At 42.1% G+C, this 13,180-nt stretch overlaps 1 protein-coding gene across 13 annotated transcripts in view; it reads left to right on the forward strand.

Annotated features, from left to right (window-relative positions):
* Cd47 (CD47 antigen (Rh-related antigen, integrin-associated signal transducer)) overlaps positions 1 to 13,180 on the forward strand; it is a 61,176-nt gene that overhangs the window by 22,980 nt on the left and 25,016 nt on the right. For 12 of the 13 annotated variants that reach the window (XR_003951762.1, XR_384529.4, XM_006521809.4 and 9 more), the window contains one exon: positions 9,858 to 9,947. Coding sequence is in view for 10 of the 13 variants with exons in the window: in XM_006521809.4 (XP_006521872.1) it covers positions 9,858 to 9,947 (90 nt within the window). In the remaining 3 variants the exon portion in view is untranslated. Of the gene's footprint in view, positions 1 to 9,857; positions 9,948 to 12,266; positions 12,350 to 13,180 lie in introns of all 13 variants that reach the window. The other variant, XR_003951763.1, reaches the window with a different exon arrangement.

Here is a 13,180-nt window from a genome sequence, read left to right on the forward strand (position 1 = left end):
CAATGGGTTGTGTTGGGCAGTTGTATATTATTCTTTATGCTTCTTTGTCATGGTTTGTTCATTGCTAGGATGGATTAGTCTTTAAGTTTTAATTCTCTTTCTTCCAGTTCTATGTGGATGTTTGTTTGTTTGTTTGTTTTTCTGTGATTCTTGCTAGAATGGAGTGCTGTGTGACAATCCCCTGTGGAGACTGATCAAGTCTGATGTTGATCTTAGTGAAGGCATCTGAGATCACTGAGATATCTGGGCTTATCAGAGTGATAGCAGGGTCACTAATGGGCCACATACTGATCAAGTGTATTAAACTTGCTTGTCTCACTCTGAACGCTATAAACTTCTGAGAGATGGAGTCAGAATCCCAGTTGCTCACTACTAGAGCCAAAGGCATGGTTCCTGGTAAACACTGGAGCCAAAGATCCAGTCCTGTAGCAGACTCTAGGAATGTTGGAGTCAAAACCTCAGCTGTGCTGTGAACTTTGAGGCTATTGGCATCAAAGTCCAGGTCCTAGCAACTTTTATAGTTAACTCAGAGGAGGTTGCATTTTCATACATTTATACCATTAGACTTTGTTCTTATCTGTTTCCCTTACTGCCCTCCCCTGACCTTAACCCCTACAACTCATCTTTACATCAGCTTTGATGTCCCATGTAGCCCATCATCCTGTTTCTGTCTCTGTTTGCTTTAGACCTACAGAACCTTCTCAAGGTCTTCTATTTGCATGTTTTACATACAAACACTTAATCATTTACATATGTGTAAATGTATGTAAAACAAGAGGGACAGGTGAGGATGGCTTGTTTTACTTACCACAATGACCCCCAGTTCTAATTTCCCGAAGCTGTCATAATTTTATTCTTATAGCTGAATAAAACTCCATTGTGTGTATATACCATATTTTTTTCTCTGTTGATGGCCATGCGGGCTATTTTCTTGCCTTGGTTATTGTGAGTAGTGCAGCAATATAAGAATCCCTCAGGTTTACTGAGGACTCATAGATAGAGCGTGTCGTAGTTCTACTTTTAGTTTTTGGAGGGACATCTTTACTGATTTCCATTGTGTGTGTAAAGGCTCCACTTTCCATACATCCTTAGCAGTATTTATTGTCTGTTTTCCTAATGCTAGGCATTCTGGCTAGAATGAGATGGAATCTCAAAGCTAAGGATGTTTAACATTTCTTCACGTGTTCTTTCATTTCTTTGTCTTTCTCCCTCTGAAAACCGTTCGGGTCTCAAGCTCACTTGTTAAGTGGTTGCCTTGGGATGATTTGCTAACTGGATGATTTCTTTCTGAGAACTCTGTTCAGTTGTTGACCAGATGAATTGGTGTTTAATTTTTGGAGTTCTTTGTAGGATTTCGGCGATAATCCCCTGTCAGCACATTGTTACGAAAGGTATTCCCCCATCCTGTAGGTTGACTCTTTGTTCTTGGAGCCATTTTGAGTGGGAAAAGGAGTCAGTAAAAGAAACCTTGGCATACAACATCATTTTGGGAAGAATATGTGTTTGTTACCAGGATGATGTTTGTTTTGTGGACTTGGAGATTTAGGTATTACAAATCATTTTTACTGTGTTGTGCTTTTTGTGCAAATGTAAGCGTAAACAAGAAAGAGAAATTATCCAGGATGTAATTGAATTCCACTCAGTAGAACACAGGTAATGGTGAGCATTTGTTGCTTTGGAGCACAGGAGCTGACAGTGTGCAAACACTGAGTGACATTCATATGTTTCTAGGCCAGTGCTTCAGGACTTGAGTTCAGAGAAAGCTTTTTGTTTCCCCCCTTTTTGTTTTATACTTCATCATTTTCTAACCTGGGAAAACTTAAGAGGCTCAACTTACCCTGTGTTCAGGATCTTTAAAATGGTTATTAGTGTTTATTGAATAGTGGTTTTCATTCATGTGTATAATTTATTTTGATTGTATTCACCCCCATTACCCTCTCTGTCCTGTTCCCACTGATCTCCAATCTTCCTTCCAAATAGTTCCCCATCTTCTTTCACATCCTCTTTGAGTATGAGTATGTGATCCAAAGACTTTTGTAAGGGTTGCTTTTAGAAACATTGGGTGTGTGTGTCTGTGTGTTTGTATGTGTGTTGTGTGTGTTTTGCGGGGAGGATGCTTACATACAAGAGCAGGAACGACTTAGCAGTGTCTATACTGTGAGGAGTGGTGGACACCTGAGTGGCAAAGTCTTGAATGAGTATGGGCTGTTGACACGCCCATGGCCATATCAGGGTCCATAGGAAAATGACAAAGGGTGATGTCACCCCTTGGGGGGTGAGGCTCAGAGTAAGGGCAAAGCCTTTTTTGCCTGGTCCACGAGGATACTGGTAGTCTGTGCAGAAAATGCCCACCATAGCTTTATCCCCTCTCTCTGATATTTTATAGCCTAAAAGCTGCTCCCCTAATGGAGACTGTTGCTATCCAAGTTAGCTAAATGTCCGTGTTTAGTTGTAAGTCATATCCTTGTCTGCTTATTCAACTGTATAAAGTAAGCGTGCTGGGCTTCGAGAGTGCTGCAGTCTTCCCATCAGAGGGCCCAGCATATCTTACTATCTGGCTGGCTGTGCATGTTTGTCTTTTCTTGGTTCTCTTGTTATCTCAGTTAGGTCAAGTCCTTGAGGCTGTGCAAAGATGTAACAGAATACCACAAAACAAACAAACAAAAACGAACAAAGCTCTAAAATCATGTCTCCTTCAACTCTTAATACTGTCAAGCGGCTGTAGATTCTCAGAGAAGGGTGAGACCTTGTGAGTCCCTCTCCCCTCCATCACAGGACATCGACAGCTCCAATCTTGGGCAGATCTTGTGTATGTAATCATAGTTGTTGTGCGTTCAGTAGAACAATGGCTTTGTCCTGCTTGGAAGACAGTATTCCACAATACTAAGCCCTGTCCTCGGGCTCTTACATTATTTTTCTTCCCCCTTCTGAGCTTTGCAGATGGTGGTACAGTGTCCCATTTATGGCCGTGCATTCAGTAGTCACATACTCTCAGTCTTTAGTCCTCAATTTTTCTTAGCAGCAAAATGAAGATGCCATCTCCATCACTGCATTCTGGGCTAGAAATAAGGTATCTCTTTGACAAATATTCGTTAGGTGCTGATTGTGGGTCGGCCGGGTGCTGAGGCCGGCCGTATGGACTCAATGATAAGATGCTACTTCAAGGTTCTAGTTAGTGAGTACAGAAGAGATGGCAAGGGGGGAATGGCCTCCCATTTGTGTGAGTGCATCCCAGATGTGTTATTTATGTCGTGTGCTATGCTTTGCTCAAAACGCTGGGACACCGATGTGGGTGTTACCTCTTCTCAGTACAGAAAGCAAATGAGATTCAAGTAATGTGTTCAAGGTCAAACACACTTCCAGGACCTTAACCTGGATTTCCCTGGCTTGAAAAAAAAATAGCATAAGATATAACAACTATGAAAACATTTATAAAAATATGTAAATAATGAAAATTAAAATTACTCATTAATATTCCTATTAGCAATGGTACAGAAAACCTATAATAGTTACTCTAACGACCTAAGATTTCTGGATTTTGCGTTTAGAGATCAGATTAACACTGTTGTACGTTCTGTTGTCCTCACTGTGCTATAAACTGCGTTCATAGTGATGCGAGAAGCTAGCAGAGTTCTTAAGTGTCACAAATGCTGAAGCCTGAAGCAATGCACATTTATTAGCTAACAGTTTTATAGTTCTGATCATGATGTGACTATGCCTTGTGTTCAGTTCTATGACAAAAATCAAGATACTGACTGCTGACCACAGTCTGTTCTTACTGGGATTGTTAAAAGCTCACATAATTGCAGCTGAATTCAGTTCCTTTACAGATCAAGGCTGAGGGCGCTACTTTGCAGGGTGCCAGGGTCTTGCCTCCACTTCTGCAGGTGCAGGCAGGCTTTGCCATGTTGTCCTGCTCATGTGCATAGCCAGGGTCAGGGACTTTATCTCACGGAACCCTTCTAATGTGTCCCACTTCTTTTTCCAGGAAGAGTCCAGGGTCCTTTAAGAATCATTTGATTGGACCAACTTTTGTCCTTCAAGGACAACCTCCTACTGTTAATGTCAACTGATTGTCATCTTAATTGCATCAGCAAACTTCCTTTTCTAGTTGTAATAGTTCTAGGAACTCTAACCTACTCAGTCTTATATACAGAAAAAGAGAATTGCACAGGTAATTATGTCAGAGATGGGAGTTCACCTTAGAATTCTGACAAACCATGTCGAGACCCCAGAAAAGCCATCATAATCCTGAAGCATCAAGTCAAGACTTTCCTTGAATTCTAATGTTACCAATTTTATTATGATCTTTTGCCAAAGATCCTTTTGCTATGTTTTGGAGATTTGTATATGTATATTTTATAGTATCTTTTATTTCTCATAATTATATCATTTCCCCTTCCCCTTACTTCTTCCAGCCTCTACACTGTAAGCATCCCTTGTTCTCTCAAATTCAAGGTGTCTTTGCATTTAATTGTTTTTGCACAGGCACACACACACATACTTCTAAATATTCAAATACAAACTGCTAGGTCCATATAATGTTACTTGTATGTGTATGATCTCAGGGTTGACCACTGGATATTGAATAACCAATTAAGGAATTCTTCCTTGGGGAAAGCACATTTTCCCACTCTCAGCATCCCCCAGTTGCCAGTAGTTCTTTGTCTGGAGTTGAGTCTCATGAGCTTTCCCAATCTGAGGTTAGCATGGCCAATGGTGATTTCATGGTTTAGGTAGCCATGTTGAAGAGACTTCATGGATGTTGCCTTTATAGTTTCTAGGAGACACATTCTCACAGAAAATTTCCTGCTCCTCTAGCTCTTAACAGTCTTTCTGCCCCAACAGATTTCCTGCAAAAGTCCCCAAGGCGTACATGCAGGAATTGTGTCACAGATACATCTGTTGCGATTGAGCGTGGCATAATCTCTTGTTTTCTGCATTTTGATCAGCTATGATTTTTTTTTATTATTATTATGGACTCTGATGCAAAGAAAAGTTTCTTGATGAAGTGTAAGAAGTACACATACTTGTGGGCATACAGATAAATATTTAGAATATTTTCAGGAATTAGGCCAGTTTAGTGACCTGGGTGTTGGGGGTTTACCTTCGAGATCCATGACTTCACACTAGCCCTGTGTACTTGACTAGGTTTACAGTATTGGACAGATTTTCCCTCTTGCTGAGCAAGCCTTAGGTCCAACTAAAGAGCTTTTTGTTACCACCAAGGTATACATACTTCTATTTCATCCCTAGGAATACTGTACCATGCTGGGTGTTGTTGTTGTTCATAGGCATTAAAATGTTGCATATGTTGTTGCTTGCTTCCCTCCTCTGCAAGCTTGCATAGAACATTCTGATTCCATAGAAGTCCAACCTCAGGGAGGAGGCTTTTGAGCCAGATTCAGCTCAGGTCCTCTAAGTCCTGTGTCTGCAGTTCATGCTGTCCTCACCAATAGCCTATAGTGTTTGGGGAGTCACTTGGACAGTCTTTACCCAGAGTCTTTACTCAGAGGGGGATGCTAATGCCTGCTGTTGGTGTTTTTGATAGATAGTCTATGGCTTTTGTGGAGAGCATTGTCAGGCCACAAGGGAAAATGGTATTTAAATGGTATGTGTATATATGTATCTGAAGAAGAGAGATGGTCCCTTCACCGTTTTAGGCAGGCCCATTTTGCAGAACTGGCATCCTGTGTGTCACTAACATTCAGATTGGAGGCAAGGGTTAAACACCCTCCTTAGTATCACGTCTGTCTTTTTGATATAAGAAGTTCATTTTCCCGGGGTCCATCTTCCTAACGAGGACTGGGCGCTTGGGAGCATGTAGGGGAGAGTCGTCAGCAATAGCTTGGGTAGAATCACAGTGAATGCCCTTGGAGTATCTTTCCCAATTCTGCGATACTGTTCTTAGATCATTTTATGCTTAATTAATTTCCTTAATGCCACAGAAAGTCAGAGCCGAAATGGATCTTAGAGACGTGCCTTGTATCTTACTCCCCATGGGGAGGAGTAGTTAATGGCACCTGACAACACTTCTGTAAATCAGTGGCTTAATGGACATCTAAATGGGTTTATATAAAACACTGGGGCTTTTCCCCTAGCGTTCTTTTTGACAGGGTCTAGCTATATAGTTCAGTCTGGCCTTGAACACATGATACTTCTGCCTCAGCTTTCTGAGCATTGACATTGTAGAAGCAGACGCACCATGCCTAGCTCCATTGATTCTCCAGCCAGCTCAGTTGATTCTTAACTGTCCAGTTCAGTGAATCCACATTTCCCCAGCATAACAGATTAGAGGAAGGCAACACAGTTGTGGCTGTGGCAGAAGCTAGACCCCAGCAGAAATCTGTGGCAGTCATTTTAAACAGAGAGTTATAGACATCCCCCTGCCACCCTTCCCCACCCCCCAAATACGTGCCACCGGGGAACATGCAGAAGATCTTGGTGTGGTAATGAGGGCAGAGTGTATGAAGTTTGCATCAATCTCTGGCAGATTCTCCTATGTCCCTAATAAGAATCTTCGACCATAATATTTTTTTTTCTTCTGTGTATCGTTTTCTTACAGTCCTTGAACTGTTCTCCCTCCATGTCTCATTAGTTCTTCATAGAATCTTCTAGGTCTTGAGTACTCATCGACTCTGTCGCAGTAGCTCATTCCCGGTTTCTCTTGTGCCAGGCAGCTCAACTGAAACCATCCCAGCTTGCCACTGACTATGTGGTGTGTGTAGACACTAGGTACCATTGCCTCTCAGGGATCTACCTTGATAAGATCCTGTGGCCCATCCTGCAGTACTGACAAACATTTTAATTTAGTGTGGGATAGCAAGGTCAAGATGCTCACTGCCAGGTCTGACTGCATGAGTTCAGTCTCTGGGACACACACATGGTAGACAGAGAGAACCAACTTATGTAAGATGTTATTGGACAGACAGACAGACAGACAGACACACACACACACACACACACACACACACACACGCACACGTACACGCACACGCACACGCACACACACACACACAGAGTGAGAGAGACAGAGACATAGAGACAGAGAGAACGAGAGAGAAATAGATAAGAAAATCAGGTTATTTTCTTTCAATCATAAAAGCCTTTCAAACATGTGCCATCTATCAGTCTTGGAATTAAATCTCTATGCCCTAACAAGCTGTTAAGGTATGATCTTCCCTCCACATACCCTTCCAATCTATTCTACACCACTAGATTCCATTCACAGAGGTCATCCATTTGGCTCCTTGATCTGCTGTCCTTTGGTGTCTACTCTTCTCAGTCTCCTTCCCACATAAGACTCAGATCAGTTCCTTTCCCCAGAGGCCTTTCCCAAACCGCTGCCTCAAGGAATCTGTTCTCTACTTTCATTCCTTCTTAGGGTCAGCGTCCCCTATAGTTAACTGCTAATCTGCTCCTGTATCAAGGAGAGCTTTATCTATGGTGGGCTGTCTTTGAATGTTGGTAGCATAACTGAATATGAAGAGACAATTGTTGCTAATGGCTTCCTGCTACAGTGTCCTAAGATGGATTGGTGTTTAGGAGGAAAGGTTGGTGAAGGGACATGATTGTCAGCTCAGGTTAAACATGAGATTACACATAGATTATATTTTAGTTTAAGAGCTAGCAGGATTTCTGTCTACACAGATGTGGGATGGAAGAGAGACATGAATCAAGTAAAATTAAAAACCTGGACTGACCACAGCTGGAATGAGGTTGCTTGGTGAGAGGTTTTAGGGTGGTAGGAATACTGGAGAGAAGGAGGGGTTTGAAAGCAGAAGGTACTTAGGTCCTTAATTCACTGCACCTCTTTTTCTTTAAGTTAATAATTCCATATATCATATAGAGATAAATAGCTACCCTATAAAACTCAAAGCAGAATAATGGAAGGTCTTGATTAGGAAAAATGAATTAAGCATACTTATAAAGCCATAAGGTTTTGCTCACATCTTTGCAGAAGAATGCTACCTTATTTCTTTGCTGCGTAGGATTTTATACTGTGCAAAGTGGTATAAAGGGATACTGAGTTACACAGTTGGACCTTCAAGATATCTATGGGCATTTCTCTCAGAGACCTGCGACCAACGAGCATCAAAACCTGGCATTCCATTTGTCACAGTTAGGGTTTCTGTTGCTGTGATACAACAAGCACCATTACCAAAAGCAGTGTGGGGTTCATTTCCATCATTGAAGGAAGCTAGAACAGGAGTTCAGGGCAGGAACTCGGGGCAGGAACTGAGCAGAAGCCATGGTGCCGCTTACTAGCTTATTCCTCATGCCTTGCTCTCCCTGCTTTCTCATAGTACCAGGACCACCAGGCTCAGCAGGGCACTGGCCACAGTTATCTGGGCCCTCAATTGCCAACCAAGGAAAACAGCACAGGCTCACCCATAGGCCGATATATTTTCTTAATTGAGCTTCCCCCTTTCAAAATGACTCTAGCTTGTGTCAAAGTAACATCATACCAGCCGGCACACTAGTCTGAAATACTTGTTATCTTCAACAGCAAATATAATAGTGTGTCTACTGTGAGTAGGGCGGAACATTAGATTCTGGTATTAGCAGATTAGCACTGGTATCTCCAAGATGGAATTTACAATTTCATTACAGGGATTAATGTAAACTTTTCACCAATATTTAGTATATAAATTTAATATACTAAAGTTTATAAGTTTAATATGTCTGTCATCGTGGATGAAAGCCTGTGAACTTCCACATTGACACCAAAGGCAGAAGGAATGCATGGTGCTGATCTCAGGAGTGCCAGGGCTCTCTTAGGACAGGAACCAGGAGCAAAGGGACCCTAGCACACACCCCTGTCCAGGCAACCTTGAAATCTTTCAGTGAGTTTACTTGATTTCATTGTTAGAGAAAAACAGAATTCACACATAAAATTTCAGTCCAGTGGGGTTATCAGTTGAAGTAAAACGTAGCATTTTAGCAAATGAACTGCAGTCTTCTTTGAACAAGTCTTATTGGTGATCTTAGTACCTAAGCGCCATGCATATAGGATATGGGGTAGGAGATATTTTCACTATGTGACCTATAAACACTTAGACAGCTTCCTTGATAACCTAACGTTTCTTGAGCTTACCTAAAACTATCTTTTTGAAGTCAGCGGCTCATAAGTTAAGTCTTCTCTTCCAGAGCCAGTTTAAGAAAAGGCCAGGGATACCTGTGTTGGTCTTAGTCATAGTGATCAGAAGGGCCTAGTGGCCCTGACAGTTCCTTTACCGTGCTCTCCACGTCAAGCATATAGGAGCACTTACTGTTCCTTGATGACTGTCGCACACACAGGGATCCAAGAGGCTGGATACCCAAGTAACCAGAGCATAGGGTTCCTGAAGAAAATATGTTGTTCTATGGGCCAGGGTTTCTGGGTCAGTGGATATTTGATTGCAGTTCAAATTTAAGGGTCTGAGTTCAGATCCCCAGCATCCACACAGAGGCTGAGGCACAGCACTGGAGACTCAGAGACAGCTATGCCCCTGAAGCTGGATGGCCACGACCTAGTCTAATCAGTGATCTTCAGGTGTGAGAGAGACCCTGATTGAGAAAGACAGCAGATATTAACGTCTGGGCTCCACACGGGTGCACCCATCCTACATACAGTCAAAGAAGTTGTAATTGAATAAGTTATACATGGAATATGTTTTGCCTCTGTGTGTGTGTGTTTGTGTGTATGTGTGTGTGTGTGTGTGTGTGTGTGTGTGTACGTATGTGTAAACCTTAGCCCACAGCTGTAGTTAATTCTATTGTCTACTAGAGTAATAAGGTTATACTTGAGACCATTAGCAGTGAGTAAACACTATACAGTAAACACTAATTATGATTTTTGTTTTCTTTCCCTACAGTTTCGTGGTTTTCTCCAAATGAAAAGATCCTCATTGTTATTTTCCCAATTTTGGCTATACTCCTGTTCTGGGGAAAGTTTGGTATTTTAAGTAAGTATTTCAATGCATTTTTTTCCACGTATGCATTAGTGATACTGTGATATACTGTGTGTATTCCTAGGGCAATGGTTCTCAACCTATATAGCCCATGACCCTTTTAGAGGCTGTATATCAAACATCCTACATATCAGATATTTACATTACGATTCTCAACCATCACTGTACTTATCAAGTATCAATGAAACATTTTTTATGTCGGGACACCACAACATGAGGAATTGTATTAAAAGTTTGAGACTTAGGAAGGTTGAGAACCACTGTTCTAGGGTATTATCAGTGCTCTATCTAACTAGCTCTGTCTATCTAACTAGCCTGTAGTAAAAGGGCCCCTGTCCTCTAGGGACCCAGGATACTGTGCCTCGGTTCCCCAGTTGGAGCTTGTCTGTAGACAGAGCCCTGTCTGTGCCTGTTGTACAGCTCCGCAGCCCCTGATTGAAGGAGCTGTGCTCTGTGGTCTTGCTTTAACAGCCACATAAACAAATCTCTGAAGGCCATACCTGATGCTGTGTCTGATTTGCCATCAGTAGTACAGCATTGTCACCACAGGGTAGCCAGTTGCATGCACTCCAGTTCAGGCTTATACTCAACAGGATCCACATACCAGCCTATGGCCATTCCTCCAGGACCATGCCCATCTCCTCGGTATCTCCATACAATGAAGTAAGAGAAATCGACTACATTGGTGAAGTTCTGAGGTGACACGCTAAACCTTCAAGCTTTAAAAAATGTAGGATCTATTTGCCCTGTAAGCCCCCTAGTGTAGCCATTGAGGACCGGTAAACACCAATTCAAGTAAGGAGAAAATGGTGCTAATTAAATTTGCTCCATGGCCTCTGGAGAGGTGAATGCTAGTGAATTACTGCAGAGGGTGCCTGCTGGTGAGCCTGTGTGTCCTCAGTGAGACATAAAAACAGATGTGAGGTGACTGGCAGTTTATTTGAAGAGTTTTGCACAGTGTATAGGGAAATGCTTGGTGGTTTTAGAAATATCCCCAGGTTATGTCTAAATGGAAAAAGAGGGGAACAGGGCCTGGCGGTGGCAACTGTCAAGACACTATAGCCCTCACCTCCAAAACTGCAGACACTGTTGGAAGTCATCTTAGAATTTCAGTAAGCCTCTTATTTTAAGGGAAGGGATGATATGGCCTCGGGCCCTGCTCCTTCTTCCCTGTGTTAGGAAAGCTTTCAGCCACGTTAGCAGACCCAGATTTTCAGGGTTCTCTTGAGATTCAGGCAGGAAACAGCCTTTGAAGGACACATCATACAGTGATTTCAGAGCAGCGCTGTTGAATTTGGGTTGACAGAAGTTTTCTGCTTATGACATTATCATTAGCAACACCATCCTCAGTGGAGTGGATCAGAAATGAATCTCTTTATGATCATCCATATTTATAAAGAATAAGGCTAATGATTATTTTTCTGACTATGGAATTCATTATGTAAGAAGTTATCAGATCATCTGTTGGCCACATATCTAGAAGTAAGGATTTTTTTTCCCTTCCATCTTCCATTTCTGTCTTTGTTTCTTTGTTTGGTGTTTTTCTTCTGTAAAAGGAAACGGTAAATTGGCTCATGCAGCTTATGCATTTGTACATCCCCGTGTCCTGGTGTCTTCAGCGTGTTGGTTGTCATGGCTCCTTGTACTCTCCTGCCATGGCTGTGTAATGTTTTATTGAACTTTCATCTTAATGGGTATTAAGGAAGTTTCCAAATTTTGATACCGTGAAACTGATAAAAGTGTATGAGATTTTGGACAGCAGGGATATTTTAAGCCTGCAGATAAACTCTGCCAACATGTATTCCAGATCCACCCTGTCAATTCCAGCTACCTCTGACGAGTCCCGCTGTCCGTCATTTATCTCAAGGGCCTGGCACTGTTATACTTCTAAAAAACCTTCTGCTAATTTGATATGTGGGTAAAAAATTTCTTTGTGTTGTATTATAGTTATATTGGATACTCATTTTAGTATTTTTATTAAACCAGTTGCATTTTAAAGAGTATGTATATGAACCTAAAGAAATATTTATGGGAAATGTTTGATATTGGTTCATGTTAAACATGGGAAGAGCCTGAGGGAGGGAGGGAAGGAGAGAGAGAGAGAGAGAGAGAGAGAGAGAGAGAGAGAGAGAGAGAGAGAGAAGAGAGAGAGGTGTGTAGAAGACAAGCCTCTGGGCTTGACTCACCTGGCCTGGCCTCACATTAAAAGTTAAGTAGTTATAATAGCAGCTGAATATTTGAGGAGCTCTTGCTCTGAGGAGCAGTCACTCACGGTGCCAAGTTCTCTCCACTGAAACCATTTATTTCCCACAGGGCCTCTGCCAGTGCTGTGGCTATTGTTCCAATTTTGTAGAAAGAGACAAGAAGTTTGTCCACAGCTACCCAACTGTTTCCTGGTAATCCCCGATTTAGACAGTGCTGTTAACCAGTAGATTGTCTGCTTGTCTTGAATGTCTGCGGGAAGGATGGATGGGTATCTAGTTCACCACTTTGAGCCTATGAAACTGTTAATAATAGAGCAGAATGTTGGTCTCGAGTGATGATTTATTCTACCCGTACCAACAGGGACTGCTGGGCACTGAGCGGAAGGCTTGAGGTGTGGATGTGCCCATGCCCATTGACTTTGTGCCCAGCCTATTGACTTTGAGGCCACCACATGGCAGTCAATTATGTTAACAAAGAACGAAGACTTTTCCTTTCTGGATTTCTAGTTCATTTTTGCCGTTCATTCTGGTCTGTACTGGACCACAGGACATTTCTCTCGGTGATCTCTCTGGCTGTGCATGTGAATCTGTGACCATGCTGCAAGAAGAAGCCTACACCTTTGAGGACAGTTGGTTTACAGAAAGCTGTGTCTTGAAGCACGGCTCAGGACACTTGTAGCCTTTCCTCAGTGATGGAGTCTGACCTGAGAGCTCTAAGCTGAAATAAACCCTTTGCTCTGTAAGCTGCTTTTGGCCATGGTGTTTATCACAGCAATAGAAACCTGAAGATAGACCAATTATCTTGGATCAACTCAAGAGTTAGTCATGCTATTGGCTCCTGGCTGATTTGGGGGGTTCTTCATCTATACTGTGACAATATAAGTTCTTTCCTACATTTTGATAGCTGATAGGTGCTTTCAAGTACTGCATTGTACTGTAGCTCTTTCAGGCTTAAGGCCCAGCTCTACATAAAACACTGGCTGTCCATTCTTTGTTTTCTTTTCTTTTAACCCTTGTCCTATA

The sequence above is a fragment of the Mus musculus genome, chromosome 16 (genome assembly GCF_000001635.26).
Source record: "Mus musculus strain C57BL/6J chromosome 16, GRCm38.p6 C57BL/6J".
Taxonomy (NCBI): domain Eukaryota; kingdom Metazoa; phylum Chordata; class Mammalia; order Rodentia; family Muridae; genus Mus; species Mus musculus.